This window comes from Aureobasidium namibiae (genome assembly GCF_000721765.1).
Source record: "Aureobasidium namibiae CBS 147.97 unplaced genomic scaffold scaffold_9, whole genome shotgun sequence".
In the NCBI taxonomy this organism is placed as follows: Eukaryota; Fungi; Ascomycota; class Dothideomycetes; order Dothideales; family Saccotheciaceae; genus Aureobasidium; species Aureobasidium namibiae.
Window position 1 is genome coordinate 492,275 of NW_013581200.1, and position 12,279 is coordinate 504,553.

The following is a 12,279-nucleotide window of genomic DNA, read 5'->3' on the forward strand; positions in this document are numbered from 1 at the left end:
GGCCACCGGTGCCCGAATCGATTTTATGTAGCCATCTAAGGAGCTCTCTCTTGTCGACTCGTCTGTGAGCGAGGAACAGCAAAAGATTGTGCGGTTCTGCAGAGCATCGGCATAATGGCTCAGTGGCGCCACTTACTTTCCACAGAATGCTATGTCATACGACGACGAACACCGCGCCATGATATATTATGCCAGAGCCACGGAAGCGACACTACATTTTGAATGACCATAAGAGGTTCTGGAAGATCAAACTGTTAATGGAATTAAGGATATAGTCGAGTGTTCGCTTATAGCAAATACAAACGCTTATGCATGTGCCTTCTCAGGCGTGCTTCTTCGGTCAGACTTTCCTCCACGGCCTCCTCCACGCTCACCACGTCCATTACCGCGACCGCGTTTGCTGCCACCACCTCTTCTGTTGAGTGAGAAGTCAATCTTTACCAAAGGCTTCTGCACCCACTCTACAGACTGTATGTCCAATCTCTTCTTCTCCTCCTCTGGCAACTTCCATGCCTGGAAGACACCCATCAAGTTCTGCGAGTCTTGTGTACCTTCGCTTTGAGATCCCACTTTTACGTCCTTGAGCTCTTCGACCCAGGTGCGGATGTAGTCGCCTTGCGAGTCGTAGTCCAGAGCTTGCTTGATGGGATTGAAAACGCGCGATTCGCCGCGAGGATCGTTGCCTACTCCAGCCACGTACTGCCAGTTGCCCCAGTTGCTGGAGAGATCGTAATCGATCAGATTGCACTCGTACCACTCAGCACCGATACGCCAATCCACTCCAAGGTGCTTAGATAAGTAGCTGGCGACGTTCTGTCTTGCACGGTTCGAGGTGTATCCGGTCAAGAAAAGTTCGCGCTGACTAGCATCGATGAGTCCGGTGCCTGTTCGGCCTGTGACGAATCGCATCACAGCTGCTGCAGTTGCGTCATCATTGCTGCCGCCTTTGTTCTTCTTGTCGGTCGAATCGCTGAAGGGGCTAGAGATGTATTTCCATGAGGCGTTCTGGTCGTTTCTAAAGCCTTCCACACGGAAAAGGCGAGGTCCGAACTTGCGTGTACACAGGCGCATATAATCTCGCCATAAAAGTTCAAAGCGTACAGCGGCTGTGCCCTTGTTTTCGCCCTTGCCATATCCTGGAGCGTTCTTTCCAACTGGTGTCTTTCCGTCTTCGAAGTCGATCAGCTTCCAGTGTATTTCGCGAGCTGTGCAACATCCGAGAGCCAACCATGCCGATAGTTTTGTGCTGAAATCCTGGCCTAGTAGTCCATTACGAGTATCCTTGTACGCGGACATGCTACCGCTTTCAATGAGATGATCAATGCGTTCGTGACCTGATTTAGAGCCTCCCACGTATGGGTGGGCCGATTCTGCTCCTTTCGGCCAGCTTGGCATATTCGGAATGCCCATATCGTCTCCAAGCGGTTTTGTCAAGGCTGACATGATGCCTTTCAAGGAGTCTGGGATCTCGAAGGGCTCGGATTGTGCAGGAATGTGTTCGGGGAGAGGCGGCAGGGTAGAAGGGGCCGGGATGATCTTGCGCGGAGCAGATCGCAGAGGCTCGACGGTCTTCCTGTACGCAGTGAACACGTCGCTCAGCTTATGCGGGTCGTCGAGCGGGATATCGCGGCTAGAGTGTTCTGTCAGTCTTGTGTGGAGCAACAATTTTGTAGAAATGAACGTACTCGTCGACAAAGTATTTTTCGTCCTGCCAGAGCTTGAACTCAGCATCAAACTCTTTGCACAACTTCCTGACGTCCTTCTCTTCTCTCTTCTCTTCGACACCCTCCTCGTTGGTCATCCAGACACCTGCAATGTCGACTTGGTTGTTCTCCTTGTAGCCTTGTAGTATGCTCTGGACCGCATCGTGAACGGTACCGACGCGTAGCTGAAGATCGCTTCCAATCCTCTCCAAGTCCTTTTTCAGATCCCACACACTTTCGGCCAGGAATTTTGCCCGGAGCTTACCACATCGCCAGAAGCCACTGACTGGGGCTCTGGCTTCCGGGTATGGCGACTTTTTGGCGGAATCGGATACGAAGCCAGAAACCTCGACCTGGTTGGCTGGGAATGTGAAGACGGGAAGGAAGTGAGTGAAGGGGTGCTGTGATTGCTGGGACAGTCGTGACACCTCGTGGAAAACAGGGTTGTCGGCAAGTCGCAGGTCGCGGCGTAGCACGTAGATGAGCACTCGTGCTTTAGGAGACATGATGTTCTGTCCACGCGTGCTGTGTAAGATGGGAGAGCGGTGGGAAAGACAAGATGGGATGTATTAAGTCCTATGGCACAGAGAGCGAAGGGTTGTCGGACACAAATCGATGATATTAAGAGTATTGAGAGGCTAGCGCTGAGAGTATGCTCTAGAGAGGAGACGATGTCATCGTCAGAACACGGCGAACGGTTAGCGGTAGAGTAAGATGAAAGTTTGTGAGGCGAGCCTATGTCATCAGTCTCAAGAAGCAGACGAGTTGGTACTGGCGAGGAAAGCGAAGAGCGATCGTGGGCCAACATGGACGCAAAACAGCAGAGCATCAAGATCCAAGCAACGACTGGCGATGCGATAGTACCGGAAAACAGGGTGAACTGTGTCTGAAAGGGGAATGGTGAATCTGATCTGAACAGACACGAGAGGGCCGATGGGATCGGAGAGATTTCTCATGGGAGCCATGACATTGACGTTGCGGGAGAGAGGGGCCCTGCGGACGTTTCCACGTCGAGCAACTCACGCTTGCGGTAATCTGTGTGCAGCTCATGCTCCGACACGCTGTTGCGCCAGTCCAGATCGAGGCCACACGCACCCGTCGGCTGCAGATCGTAGGTAATCGTGCTTCGAATCTCACCGATGCAGAGAGCCTGCGATCTCTGACGATGTCCGGGCGTTTTGTCTCACACAGCGCCACTCAGGGTTGTGTGGCGCTTGGGTCCTCTGTACCGCCACGTGCCATGGTCGACTTTATATCCAACTACATATTCACAAGCCAAAGCTATCGTGATTCGTGTGTTGTACGTTCAGTGTTCGAGTCGATACCGAGAGTCTCATCTAACACAGTATATACAACATCAGCTTGATGTGTTGATCTTCGAATGTTTACTGCTTGATAAAGAAAGGTTGACATCATCCAATTGATGTTCGTGGTAGGATTTCACAAAGAATCAGCAACACCATGTTTCATCTTCAGAACAGTGATATCTCGGCTAGAGTTTGATTACAAATAAAATGGAGACGGCTATGATCATGGATACTTGGTCTAGTGATTTGATAGCTTGATTTCGGTCATCTCTCGAAGCTCATGAGCCAGACCAGGGTTACCAGAGCCACTAGATCGACTTGAAGAAGAAGAAGAAAAAAACACGAAACGCCGCCAAGCAGCATCTGACGTCGTCGCGGTCCTGCAACAGCGAAAAGATTCATCAAAGTTGTAAGGCGGAATCGACAATACCAACCACGGACAGAACATGCAAGCGCTGCCATTCGTACGCGCGCCTGTGCCATCGCATGCAGTTCTGAACTTCCTGAGGATCCAAGCCGAATGTTTGCCGTTCCTTGCATCGCACTCACAAGTCCGCCGGAACCACCACCATGCTACGCCGCATACCGCTCGAACACATCTCTTGACGAGCACACAACGTAGGACTTTCTCAAGAGTAGTAGAAAAGCAGACGGTGGACTCCTCATGTCGCGGATTCTGGAACAGTGCGACAAAGTCAAGATGGCAAAGGCCATGGCAGCAGGCTCGGCCAAAGAAGACAGCTCCCTTACAGCCGAATGACCTTCCACCTCTACCAAGGTTACTTGACGATGCAGGAGCTGCTAGTCTGGGACGTATCGTCAAACCGACAAACGAGCTTAGGATGCGATGTACTGAATTCGACGGTGATGGCAAAGTCACACTGGTCAACGGCGCATTCAAGAAGAGCGAGCTTATAGCCAAGGTATCACTTTACAACCACCATGACGCGAAGCTCTATCTGACACTTGAGCGCAATAGTGTGGTCTTCTGCCTCGTGATCTTCGAAAAATCGACTCTGCTTCGCTGCCGCACATTCTCGTACGCCCTTCGGCCATTCTGATAAAAATTCTACATATAAGCTGTCTCATCAACCACAACCGAGTTCTGGTGTTTGATGCCTACGGAACAACCGATTCGCATACCCAGTCCATCTTCATGTACGATCTGGAAGGCAAACTTCAGCTGCGAGAAGGCCGATCTGCCGACACCCTACCATACGAGTTTCGCGCGCTGGAAGCTGTTTTGATAAGCGTCACTTCGGCGCTCGAGGGAGAATTTGAAGGCGTGCGCGAGCCTGTGGTACAAGTTCTGAGAGAGCTTGAAGAAGACATTGATCGCAACAAGCTGCGTCACCTGTTGATCTATTCGAAAAAGCTGGGTACATTCGAGCAGAAAGCGCGCTTAGTTCGTGATGCCATTGATGATCTTCTCGAGGCAGATGACGATCTGTCAGACATGTACCTGACCGAGAACGCGAATGGGGTGATACGCGAAGAGGACGACCACACCGAAGTCGAGATGTTGCTCGAATCATACTACAAGGTATGCGACGAAATTGTGCAGGCGAGTAGTAACTTGGTCAGCAACATTCGCAATACCGAAGAAATGTAAGTTTGACCAACGGGGATTGCCAAATTCAGGCTGACCTCCCAAACAGCGTCAAAGCGATCTTGGATGCAAATCGCAACTCGTTGATGCTCTTGGATCTACAGTTCACGATTCTGGCACTTGGTATCGGTGTAGGCACCTTCTTTGCTGGTCTCTACGGCATGAACTTGAAGAACTTCATCGAAGAAACCGACTTTGGGTTCCCGCTGGTCAGCATATCTTGCGGCGTCTTCTGTATGATTGCCATAGTCTGGGGTCTCAGGAAGCTTCGAAAGGTACAACGACTCAGCATGTGGGGTGAGAGCGGAAGTCTGTCACCAGAGAACTCGAACCGCCGTGGACGAGGCAGTTGGAGAGAGATCGAACCACAGAGCCAGTTGTCGGGCGAAAGCAGAGTCGACCGGACTGTTCGATGGAAACAAGATCAGCGCATGGGCAAGATGCAGGAAGGCTCTTCTGAGCCGCTGTAGAGTGAGTATGGTCTGGCGGGATATGATTTGACGGTTGTACTACTTGCATCTGGCATTGAGGTGATATGCTATGCAGCATAGCGAGGCGTTTATGGACATTTGTATGTATATCTGGCTGCGCGTCATGTCACCTCTCAATTTTTCACACCATGTAAAATGGTATTTTGTTTCGATTCTCGTGGGATGTCGTGCAAGCGTGAACCTACTGCAGGTACGAATGCGGTGGACCTGTACAGAGGAACGGCGACCGAGGTAGGAAGGTGGGAAAAAACGGGAATGCGCGTCACAGCAGCGTCGGTGGGAAAAACGATCGTCTTTTGGCAGGCACAAAGCACCGTCTGCAGGTTGCAACTTCTCGCGTGCCTTGGACAAAACATTGTCGCCATCAAATCTCGCCGTCTTAGCTTCCACCACTCTGTTCGCCTTGCGCGACTCTAAAGCGCACGAGGAGGCTTCATCCTCCGCTACCTTCTGCCGCCCTCTTCCATGGCTCCCGCCGACAAGCCTACGCTCCGTCAACGACAATCGTCGACATTACACTACCAGACCTTTCCCACCTCACCACCCACAAGTCGCGGAAAACCTCCCTCTTCGCCCAATCCCTCGTCGTCCAACCTCCCCGCCGATGCCCAGTCCGGCCCGCAAGATGACACGCACAATGAGACCCCGCTTCCCAAGGCCCAATTGGCCATCCTTGCCGTCATAGCCCTCGCCGAGCAGACTGCCCTGAACTCCATCTCGCCCTATCTGCCTGCCATGGCTTCTACCTTCCCAGAAGTCAAGAACGGCCAGGTTGGCTTGTACGTCGGTCTGATAGCTTCGAGCTTTGCTTTGGCACAGTTCGCTACCAATTTCTTCTGGGGCTGGCTAAGCGACAGGATCGGAAGGAAACCCGTTGTTCTCATGGGTACTTTATTAACTGCCGTCTGTTTTGTTGTCTTTGGCTTCAGCCGAACCTTGTGGCAGGCCATCTTCGCTCAAACTCTCATGGGCTTGGTCAATGGAAACCAGGGTGTCATTAGTACCTGTCTGGGTGAGATCACCGACCGAAGCAACCAGAGTAGAGCCTTTACCTACCTTCCTGTCGTCTACGGTATTGGCGGCATCACCGGTCCTCTTGTTGGTGGATTGCTGGTGTTCGAGACCATTCCCTGGAGCGGCAAGCCTAACCCATACCCTTATCTGGCTCCGAATCTGCTTAGCGCCGGAGTTCTGCTCGTTGATTTTGTCCTTACCATTATCTTCCTCGAAGAATCTCTGGAGGAAGCCAAAGATCTGCCGCCTCTCAACAAACGTGTCTCCAACCTCTTTGCGTGGCTTTGGCAATTTACCGGGAATGCTAGAAAGCCTTCGTATGTCCGGCGCCACGAGCATCACGCCAATTCAGCTGTCAGCGCCCGTAATGATGGCGCTGAAGAAGACACAACGGACGATGAGAGCGACGGAGAATCTACCCACTTGTTGGGTGCTGGTAATCATGAAACACTCAGCAGCTCCGCTGTTTTCAACCGTGACACCATCCTCCTACTCATCACTTTCCTCATCTTCCAGTTGTCCAACATTTCGTACAACTCACTCTATCCCATCTTCGCGCAGGCAGTACCTCCAACCGGTCGTGGTTTGTCACCTGAGGAAATTGGTCTATCGCTGGGCTTTGCTGGGCTAGTCACCATCATATTCCAAGTCGGCGTCTTTGGCAAGCTTCGCGAGAAGGTGGGAAACAAGACCACTTATCGCGTTGGCCTATTTGGATTCGTCATTGCATTTCTGCTCATGCCCTGGGTGGGTTATAAGGATGGCAAGGATGGATCTGGCCACAGTACCCAAGCTGGCAAGATTTGGTTGTGGATTGAGCTCGGGGCGGTGCTTATCGTCAAGACCGTGGCAGCGGTTGGCGGGCTTACAAGTGCCTTGCTTCTGGTAAGACCAAGTGTTCCACGCATCTCTTATCAAGTGCTAATCATGAGAACAGATTACAAACTCAGCGCCAAACCACTCAGTCTTGGGCACGCTTAATGGCCTTGCTCAAACCCTCTCAGCTGCCGGACGTGCTGCCGGGCCTTTCATATCTGGATCATTGTTCACTGCAGCAACACATGTGCGGCCCAAGGGCGAAGCTCTTGCCTTTGGAATCTTTGGTGGTATCAGTCTCTTGGGATTCGCCTTGAGCTTCGGTATTCGATCGTCCAGTCTCGAGGCCGAAGGCTGGGACGAGAGCGATGGAGACGACGATGCTTCATCTGAAGAGGAAGAGGTGTAGATACAAGGCAGTACAAATTGTGATTTCAGCGACGGCGTTGTCGGGAAGGAGTCATTGCTGTCGGTCAACAGCGATAGCTTGCACATAAAGTGGATCTCTGACAGAATGTAATATAAGTGCGCATAAGTACATACGTACAGACGTGCGGTGCACTGTATCACGGAGCAGCAGAAAGAAGGAATGCTTGTCTCTGTATGGCACGGAGCGTCGGCCTATAGACTCGAATCAGGAACCCCAAGCAACGAAAAGGACGATGAAACATGTTCACCGGACGAACAGGTGCGCGAGTCGTGAAGGAGGGGTAGGTGAAGAATCTGATTAGATTTTGATGAAAATTGGTTGAGATAAGACCAGCGGTCGCGATACGGCCGTGCCGAATATCGGCGTCGAGTCAAGACCCGCAACTACCCTGCCTGTCATTGGTACCTACTTTCTCATCCTTTTGCAAAGCGGACTGTTGTGCTTTTGCTCTGTTACTCATTGGGCTGCTGCATGTTGTAGGCGTGTGAACTCCGAACCCCCCCGACGACAAACCCGAAACAAAGACTTCGCTATGTTGGCTCGTCCTTGTATGCGCGCGCTCGGCAGGGCCAGGCCCGCTCGCGTGTCGGCGGCAGCAGTATGTAGAGCAGCCGTCCGCCCAGCCCTTGCCAGCGGCTATGCCACTGTGTCCAAGGGCACTCGTCATGAAGAGACGTCGGCCCGCTCGGCCGTCATCAATGTGCTGCAGAACCTTGGAAGCAAGCGTGAGTAATAGCTGCTGCTCGAGAGAGACATGGACCGACAGACACTGACGCAGCTGGGTCCCGTCAGGTGAGGTGCAGCAATACCTCTCGCAGTTCCAGTCCGTCTCGTCGCAAAAGTTCGCCGTCATCAAGGTTGGCGGTGCCATCCTTACCGACTACATCGATGTCCTCTGCAGCTCGCTGCGCAACCTCAACCAGATGGGCTTGTTCCCCGTCATCATCCACGGAGCTGGCCCCCAGATGAACAAGCTGCTCGGAGAAGCTGGAATCGAGCCTCAATACAGCGAGGGCATCCGTATCACCGACGGCCCTACCCTGGGCGTTGCGCGCAAGCTGTTCCTCGAGGAGAACCTCAAGCTCGTCGAGGCTCTTGAATCATGGGGAGTTCGTGCTCGTCCCATTACCTCGGGCGTGCTCATGGCCGACTACAAAGATAAGGACACATGGAAGTTTGTTGGTGAGGTCAACAAGGTCAACACCGACCCCATCAATGCCGCCATCGCCGACAACTACATCCCCGTCCTCACCTGCATGGCCGAGAACAACGAGGGTCAACTCCTCAACGTCAATGCCGATAAGGCCGCTGCTGAGCTGGCCAAGGCCCTTGTTCCTCTCAAGATTGTCTACCTGTCCGAGAAGGGCGGTCTGCACAACAAGGACACGGGCAAGTTGATCGAGGCCATTAACCTCGATGAAGAGTACGACCGCTACATGAACATGCCCTGGGTCATCCATGGCACTCGTTCCAAGATCAGAGACATCAAGGATCTTCTTGACCATCTGCCTCGCTCCTCCAGTGTCGCCATCATCCACCCTGAGAGTCTCGAGCGTGAGTTGTTCACCCATACCGGCGCCGGAACCCTGATTCGCCGCGGTACCAAGCTCCACAAGGCTTCATCGCTCTCTGAATTCTCCGACGTGCACAAGCTCAAGGAGGTCCTTGTTCGTGACCGTGAGGGTCTCGACGCAGAGGCTGTTGTTGATCGCTACCTCGACAGCCTCAAGGGCAAGACTTTCGCTGCCTACCACGATGAGGGTATGGAGGCTCTCGCAGTTGTCCTTCCTCCTGACTCGTCGTCTCCCAGCGGCCTGGCACACTTGGCTACTCTAACCATGACCCGTTCCGCATGGCTTTCCAACATTGCCGACAACGTTTTCCAGCACTTGAAGAACGACTACCCCAAGCTTGCTTGGACCGTCAAGCAGGATGATGAGAACTTGACCTGGTTTTCCGAGAAGGCCGATGGCAGCATTGCTCGCCAGGGTGAAGTTCTCTTCTGGTACGGCATTGAGACACCTGAGGAAGTCCGCGAGTTGATGGCCGAGTTCATCCAACATGGCAGACAGATGTTTGGCGACAACAATCTTGAGAGCCAGCTCCACCGCGCTGCATCCGGCGCTCTTAGAATCAAGGATGTCGCACAGAAGCTGCAGCAGCACAGGGAGTCGCTTGGACAGCAGACCAGATCTTTCTCTACCAGCTCTTTCTCCTCCCGCAACATGCAGCGTGTTCGCAGGTGAGTCGTGCTGGACTTGTGATAATAGTACTTACTAACGATTTCCAGCACCTTTGGCACTCCCACCAGACGTGGCTACGCCACTACCACTAACCCCAACCCTCCTCTTGGTATCAAGAACCAGGACAAGGACTACCCATCAAAGATCGCTCTCATTGGCGCCCGTGGCTACACTGGCCAGGCTCTGATTGACCTCCTGAACCGTCACCCCAACATGGACCTCCGCCACGTCTCATCGCGTGAGCTGAAGGGCAAGAAGCTTGCTGGTTACACCAAACGCGATATCACATACGAGAACCTCTCTCCTGATGATGTTCGTCGCATGGCTGATGCTGGTGAGATTGACTGCTGGGTCATGGCTCTGCCTAACGGTGTCTGCAAGCCTTTCGTTGATGCCATTGAGGCCTCCAGCCACAAGGAGTCTGTCATTGTCGATCTCTCTGCCGATTACCGCTTTGACTCATCATGGACTTACGGTTTGCCTGAGCTCGTCAAGCGTAGCAAGATCGCAGGCGCTACCCGTATCGCCAACCCCGGATGTTATGCTACTGCTGCTCAGCTCGGTATCGCTCCTTTAGTTCCCTACCTTGCTGCAGCTCCTGCCAACCCCACCGTTTTCGGTGTCTCTGGTTACTCAGGAGCCGGCACCAAACCCAGCCCCAAGAACGACGTAGACAACCTCACCAACAACCTCATTCCTTATAGTTTGACCGATCACATTCACGAGCGTGAAATCAGCGCTCAACTCGGACGTGAGATTGGCTTCATCCCTCACGTCGCTGTTTGGTTCGCCGGTATCCACCACACCATCTCGATTCCTCTGGCCGAGTCGATGGCTTCTCGTGACATTCGTCAGCTCTACCAGGACCGTTACAACGGCGAGAAGCTCGTCAAGGTGATTGGCGAGAGCCCTCTGGTCAAGAACATCTCTGGCAAGCACGGTGTTGAGATTGGTGGGTTCGCTGTGCACAGCAGTGGCAAGCGTGTTGTCATCAACGCCACTATCGACAACTTGCTCAAGGGTGCTGCCACGCAGTGCTTGCAGAACATGAACCTTGCTCTAGGCTACGCTGAGTACGAGGGTATCCCTCTGTCATAGTGGACAGACTAGGTGATGGCGGTGTAACAATACAAGGGGTTTTGTGTTTTGCGCACATAGAAGCTGTTGGACAGGGTGAAAGATAAGCACTCGAACAGACTTGGCCACCCAGATATGTAGAATGACATGGTTTATTAAATGTACATGATTTTGCTTCTCTTTGGGCGTCCAATATACAATTCATCTTCACATGCAACGAGTCCCCACAAAGACGACGAGGCGGGAGCTAAAATTGCCATCTGGGGAAGCGACTCGTTGGTCGGTTCCTGGAGCCGCAACTCGCACCTTGCTACTTGCACCCCGTCGAATAGGCACTGTCATCTATCGTCGCGCACCAGAAGAGCTTGTCGAGTGGGCAGCATCGCGCCATCCGTCACCGAATCGTAAATAGTGGTGTGAGCCCGGGCGCAAGTTCTTGGAGTCAAGACTGTGGCCATGTCTTCGGACAAGGATGCGAAGGTCGACCTTGGGTCTCTAGTATGCGCCGGAGTCTGTGTCGACCAAGTCTGGTACTGACTTTGACAGACCCAAAGCATCATCAACGACTGCTTGTATACGGTTATCCACGACCTGGTACTGCAGACTCATCGACGCGAGAAACTACTTTTACGAACTGTGGACCCCACTACAGGTCTGCCAATCTGCCCGTCATGCAACCTCCCACGACTTCTGGATCCTCCTCTAGCGAATGCGAACCCTCCCAAGAAGATACAGTACTGCACACATATCCCCTGGTCGACGCGACCAGGACACGACATCTATGGCAATCCATTCCCGGTTGCTGGCAGCGATAAACCGCCGACCAAAAAAGAGCGTGAGAGAATGAAGGCAGAATCAAATGCATCCAAGGAGCATGGCACTGCACCTCCTTCACCCTCGGCAGATCAACCCAACACTGGTGGTCCTGTTGACAAAAAGGCTGCAAAGGTCGGCGAAAGACTCAAGGGCGGCACATATATCCCGTGGCACACATGTCCGTCGTGCAAGCGCAGTCTACTCATCACACGTTTTGCGCAACATCTGGAAAAGTGTCTCGGAATTGGAGGCAGAGGAGCTCGAGCTGCCCGGCTTAATAATGCAAACGGAGCATCTCCGCTCGGCAGCAGAGGCGGTACACCGACACCAAACTCACGCGGTTCCAAAAACGGAGATGACGACGAGGACGAAGACGATGACAAGTCTGGAGGAGTGCGTAAGAAGGTGCTCAAACGCGGACTGAAAGAAAGCATGAAGAAGGATGTAAAGGGATCAAAGCTTGGGAAGCGTCCAGGCAAGTCTGATTCCAAGACGGATAAGAGAGAAAGAGATGAGCTGGGAGACGATGAAGACAACACGCCTCTGCGAAAACGTATGAAGCTGCAGAGAGTCGGTAGTACAGCAAGCTTGCAGACCAGCATCGCTGGCGAGGAGAGCATCGACGGAAGTTTTGTAGATGACAACGACAGCGGCGACGATTGAGGAGGCTCACAGTCTCAAGGCTTGGGTGGTCGGGTTATGACGGATGCATTTGATACCACTATGAGGCGTTGGGACAGGGGGATTCGGTGCGAAGAGAAGAATTCTCTGAC

At 52.9% G+C, this 12,279-nt stretch overlaps 5 protein-coding genes across 5 annotated transcripts; 4 read left to right on the forward strand and 1 right to left on the reverse strand.

Moving 5' to 3' along the window:
* Positions 1-306: 306 nt before the first annotated feature.
* On the reverse strand, positions 307-2,209 carry M436DRAFT_64087 (cryptochrome; the record flags this gene model as incomplete). The annotated part of the gene is made up of 2 exons (XM_013571692.1): positions 307-1,630; positions 1,686-2,209. The coding sequence occupies 2 exons, from the start codon at positions 2,207-2,209 to the stop codon at positions 307-309; spliced, it is 1,848 nt and encodes a 615-aa protein (XP_013427146.1).
* A 1,643-nt stretch (positions 2,210-3,852) lies between these two features.
* Positions 3,853-5,089, forward strand: M436DRAFT_82192 (Mg2+ transporter protein; the record flags this gene model as incomplete). The annotated part of the gene is made up of 3 exons (XM_013571806.1): positions 3,853-3,933; positions 3,990-4,618; positions 4,669-5,089. 3 exons carry the CDS (start codon positions 3,853-3,855, stop codon positions 5,087-5,089), a joined length of 1,131 nt encoding a protein of 376 aa, XP_013427260.1.
* A 486-nt stretch (positions 5,090-5,575) lies between these two features.
* M436DRAFT_47308 (MFS general substrate transporter) lies at positions 5,576-7,349 on the forward strand (the record flags this gene model as incomplete). Its single annotated transcript, XM_013571569.1, has 2 exons — positions 5,576-7,009; positions 7,062-7,349. 2 exons carry the CDS (start codon positions 5,576-5,578, stop codon positions 7,347-7,349), a joined length of 1,722 nt encoding a protein of 573 aa, XP_013427023.1.
* A 553-nt stretch (positions 7,350-7,902) lies between these two features.
* On the forward strand, positions 7,903-10,711 carry M436DRAFT_73085 (bifunctional acetylglutamate kinase/N-acetyl-gamma-glutamyl-phosphate reductase; the record flags this gene model as incomplete). The annotated part of the gene is made up of 3 exons (XM_013571807.1): positions 7,903-8,095; positions 8,163-9,612; positions 9,661-10,711. The coding sequence occupies 3 exons, from the start codon at positions 7,903-7,905 to the stop codon at positions 10,709-10,711; spliced, it is 2,694 nt and encodes an 897-aa protein (XP_013427261.1).
* Positions 10,712-11,146: 435 nt separating this feature from the next.
* M436DRAFT_82195 (uncharacterized protein) lies at positions 11,147-12,169 on the forward strand (the record flags this gene model as incomplete). The annotated part of the gene is made up of 2 exons (XM_013571808.1): positions 11,147-11,188; positions 11,237-12,169. 2 exons carry the CDS (start codon positions 11,147-11,149, stop codon positions 12,167-12,169), a joined length of 975 nt encoding a protein of 324 aa, XP_013427262.1.
* Positions 12,170-12,279: the final 110 nt, after the last annotated feature.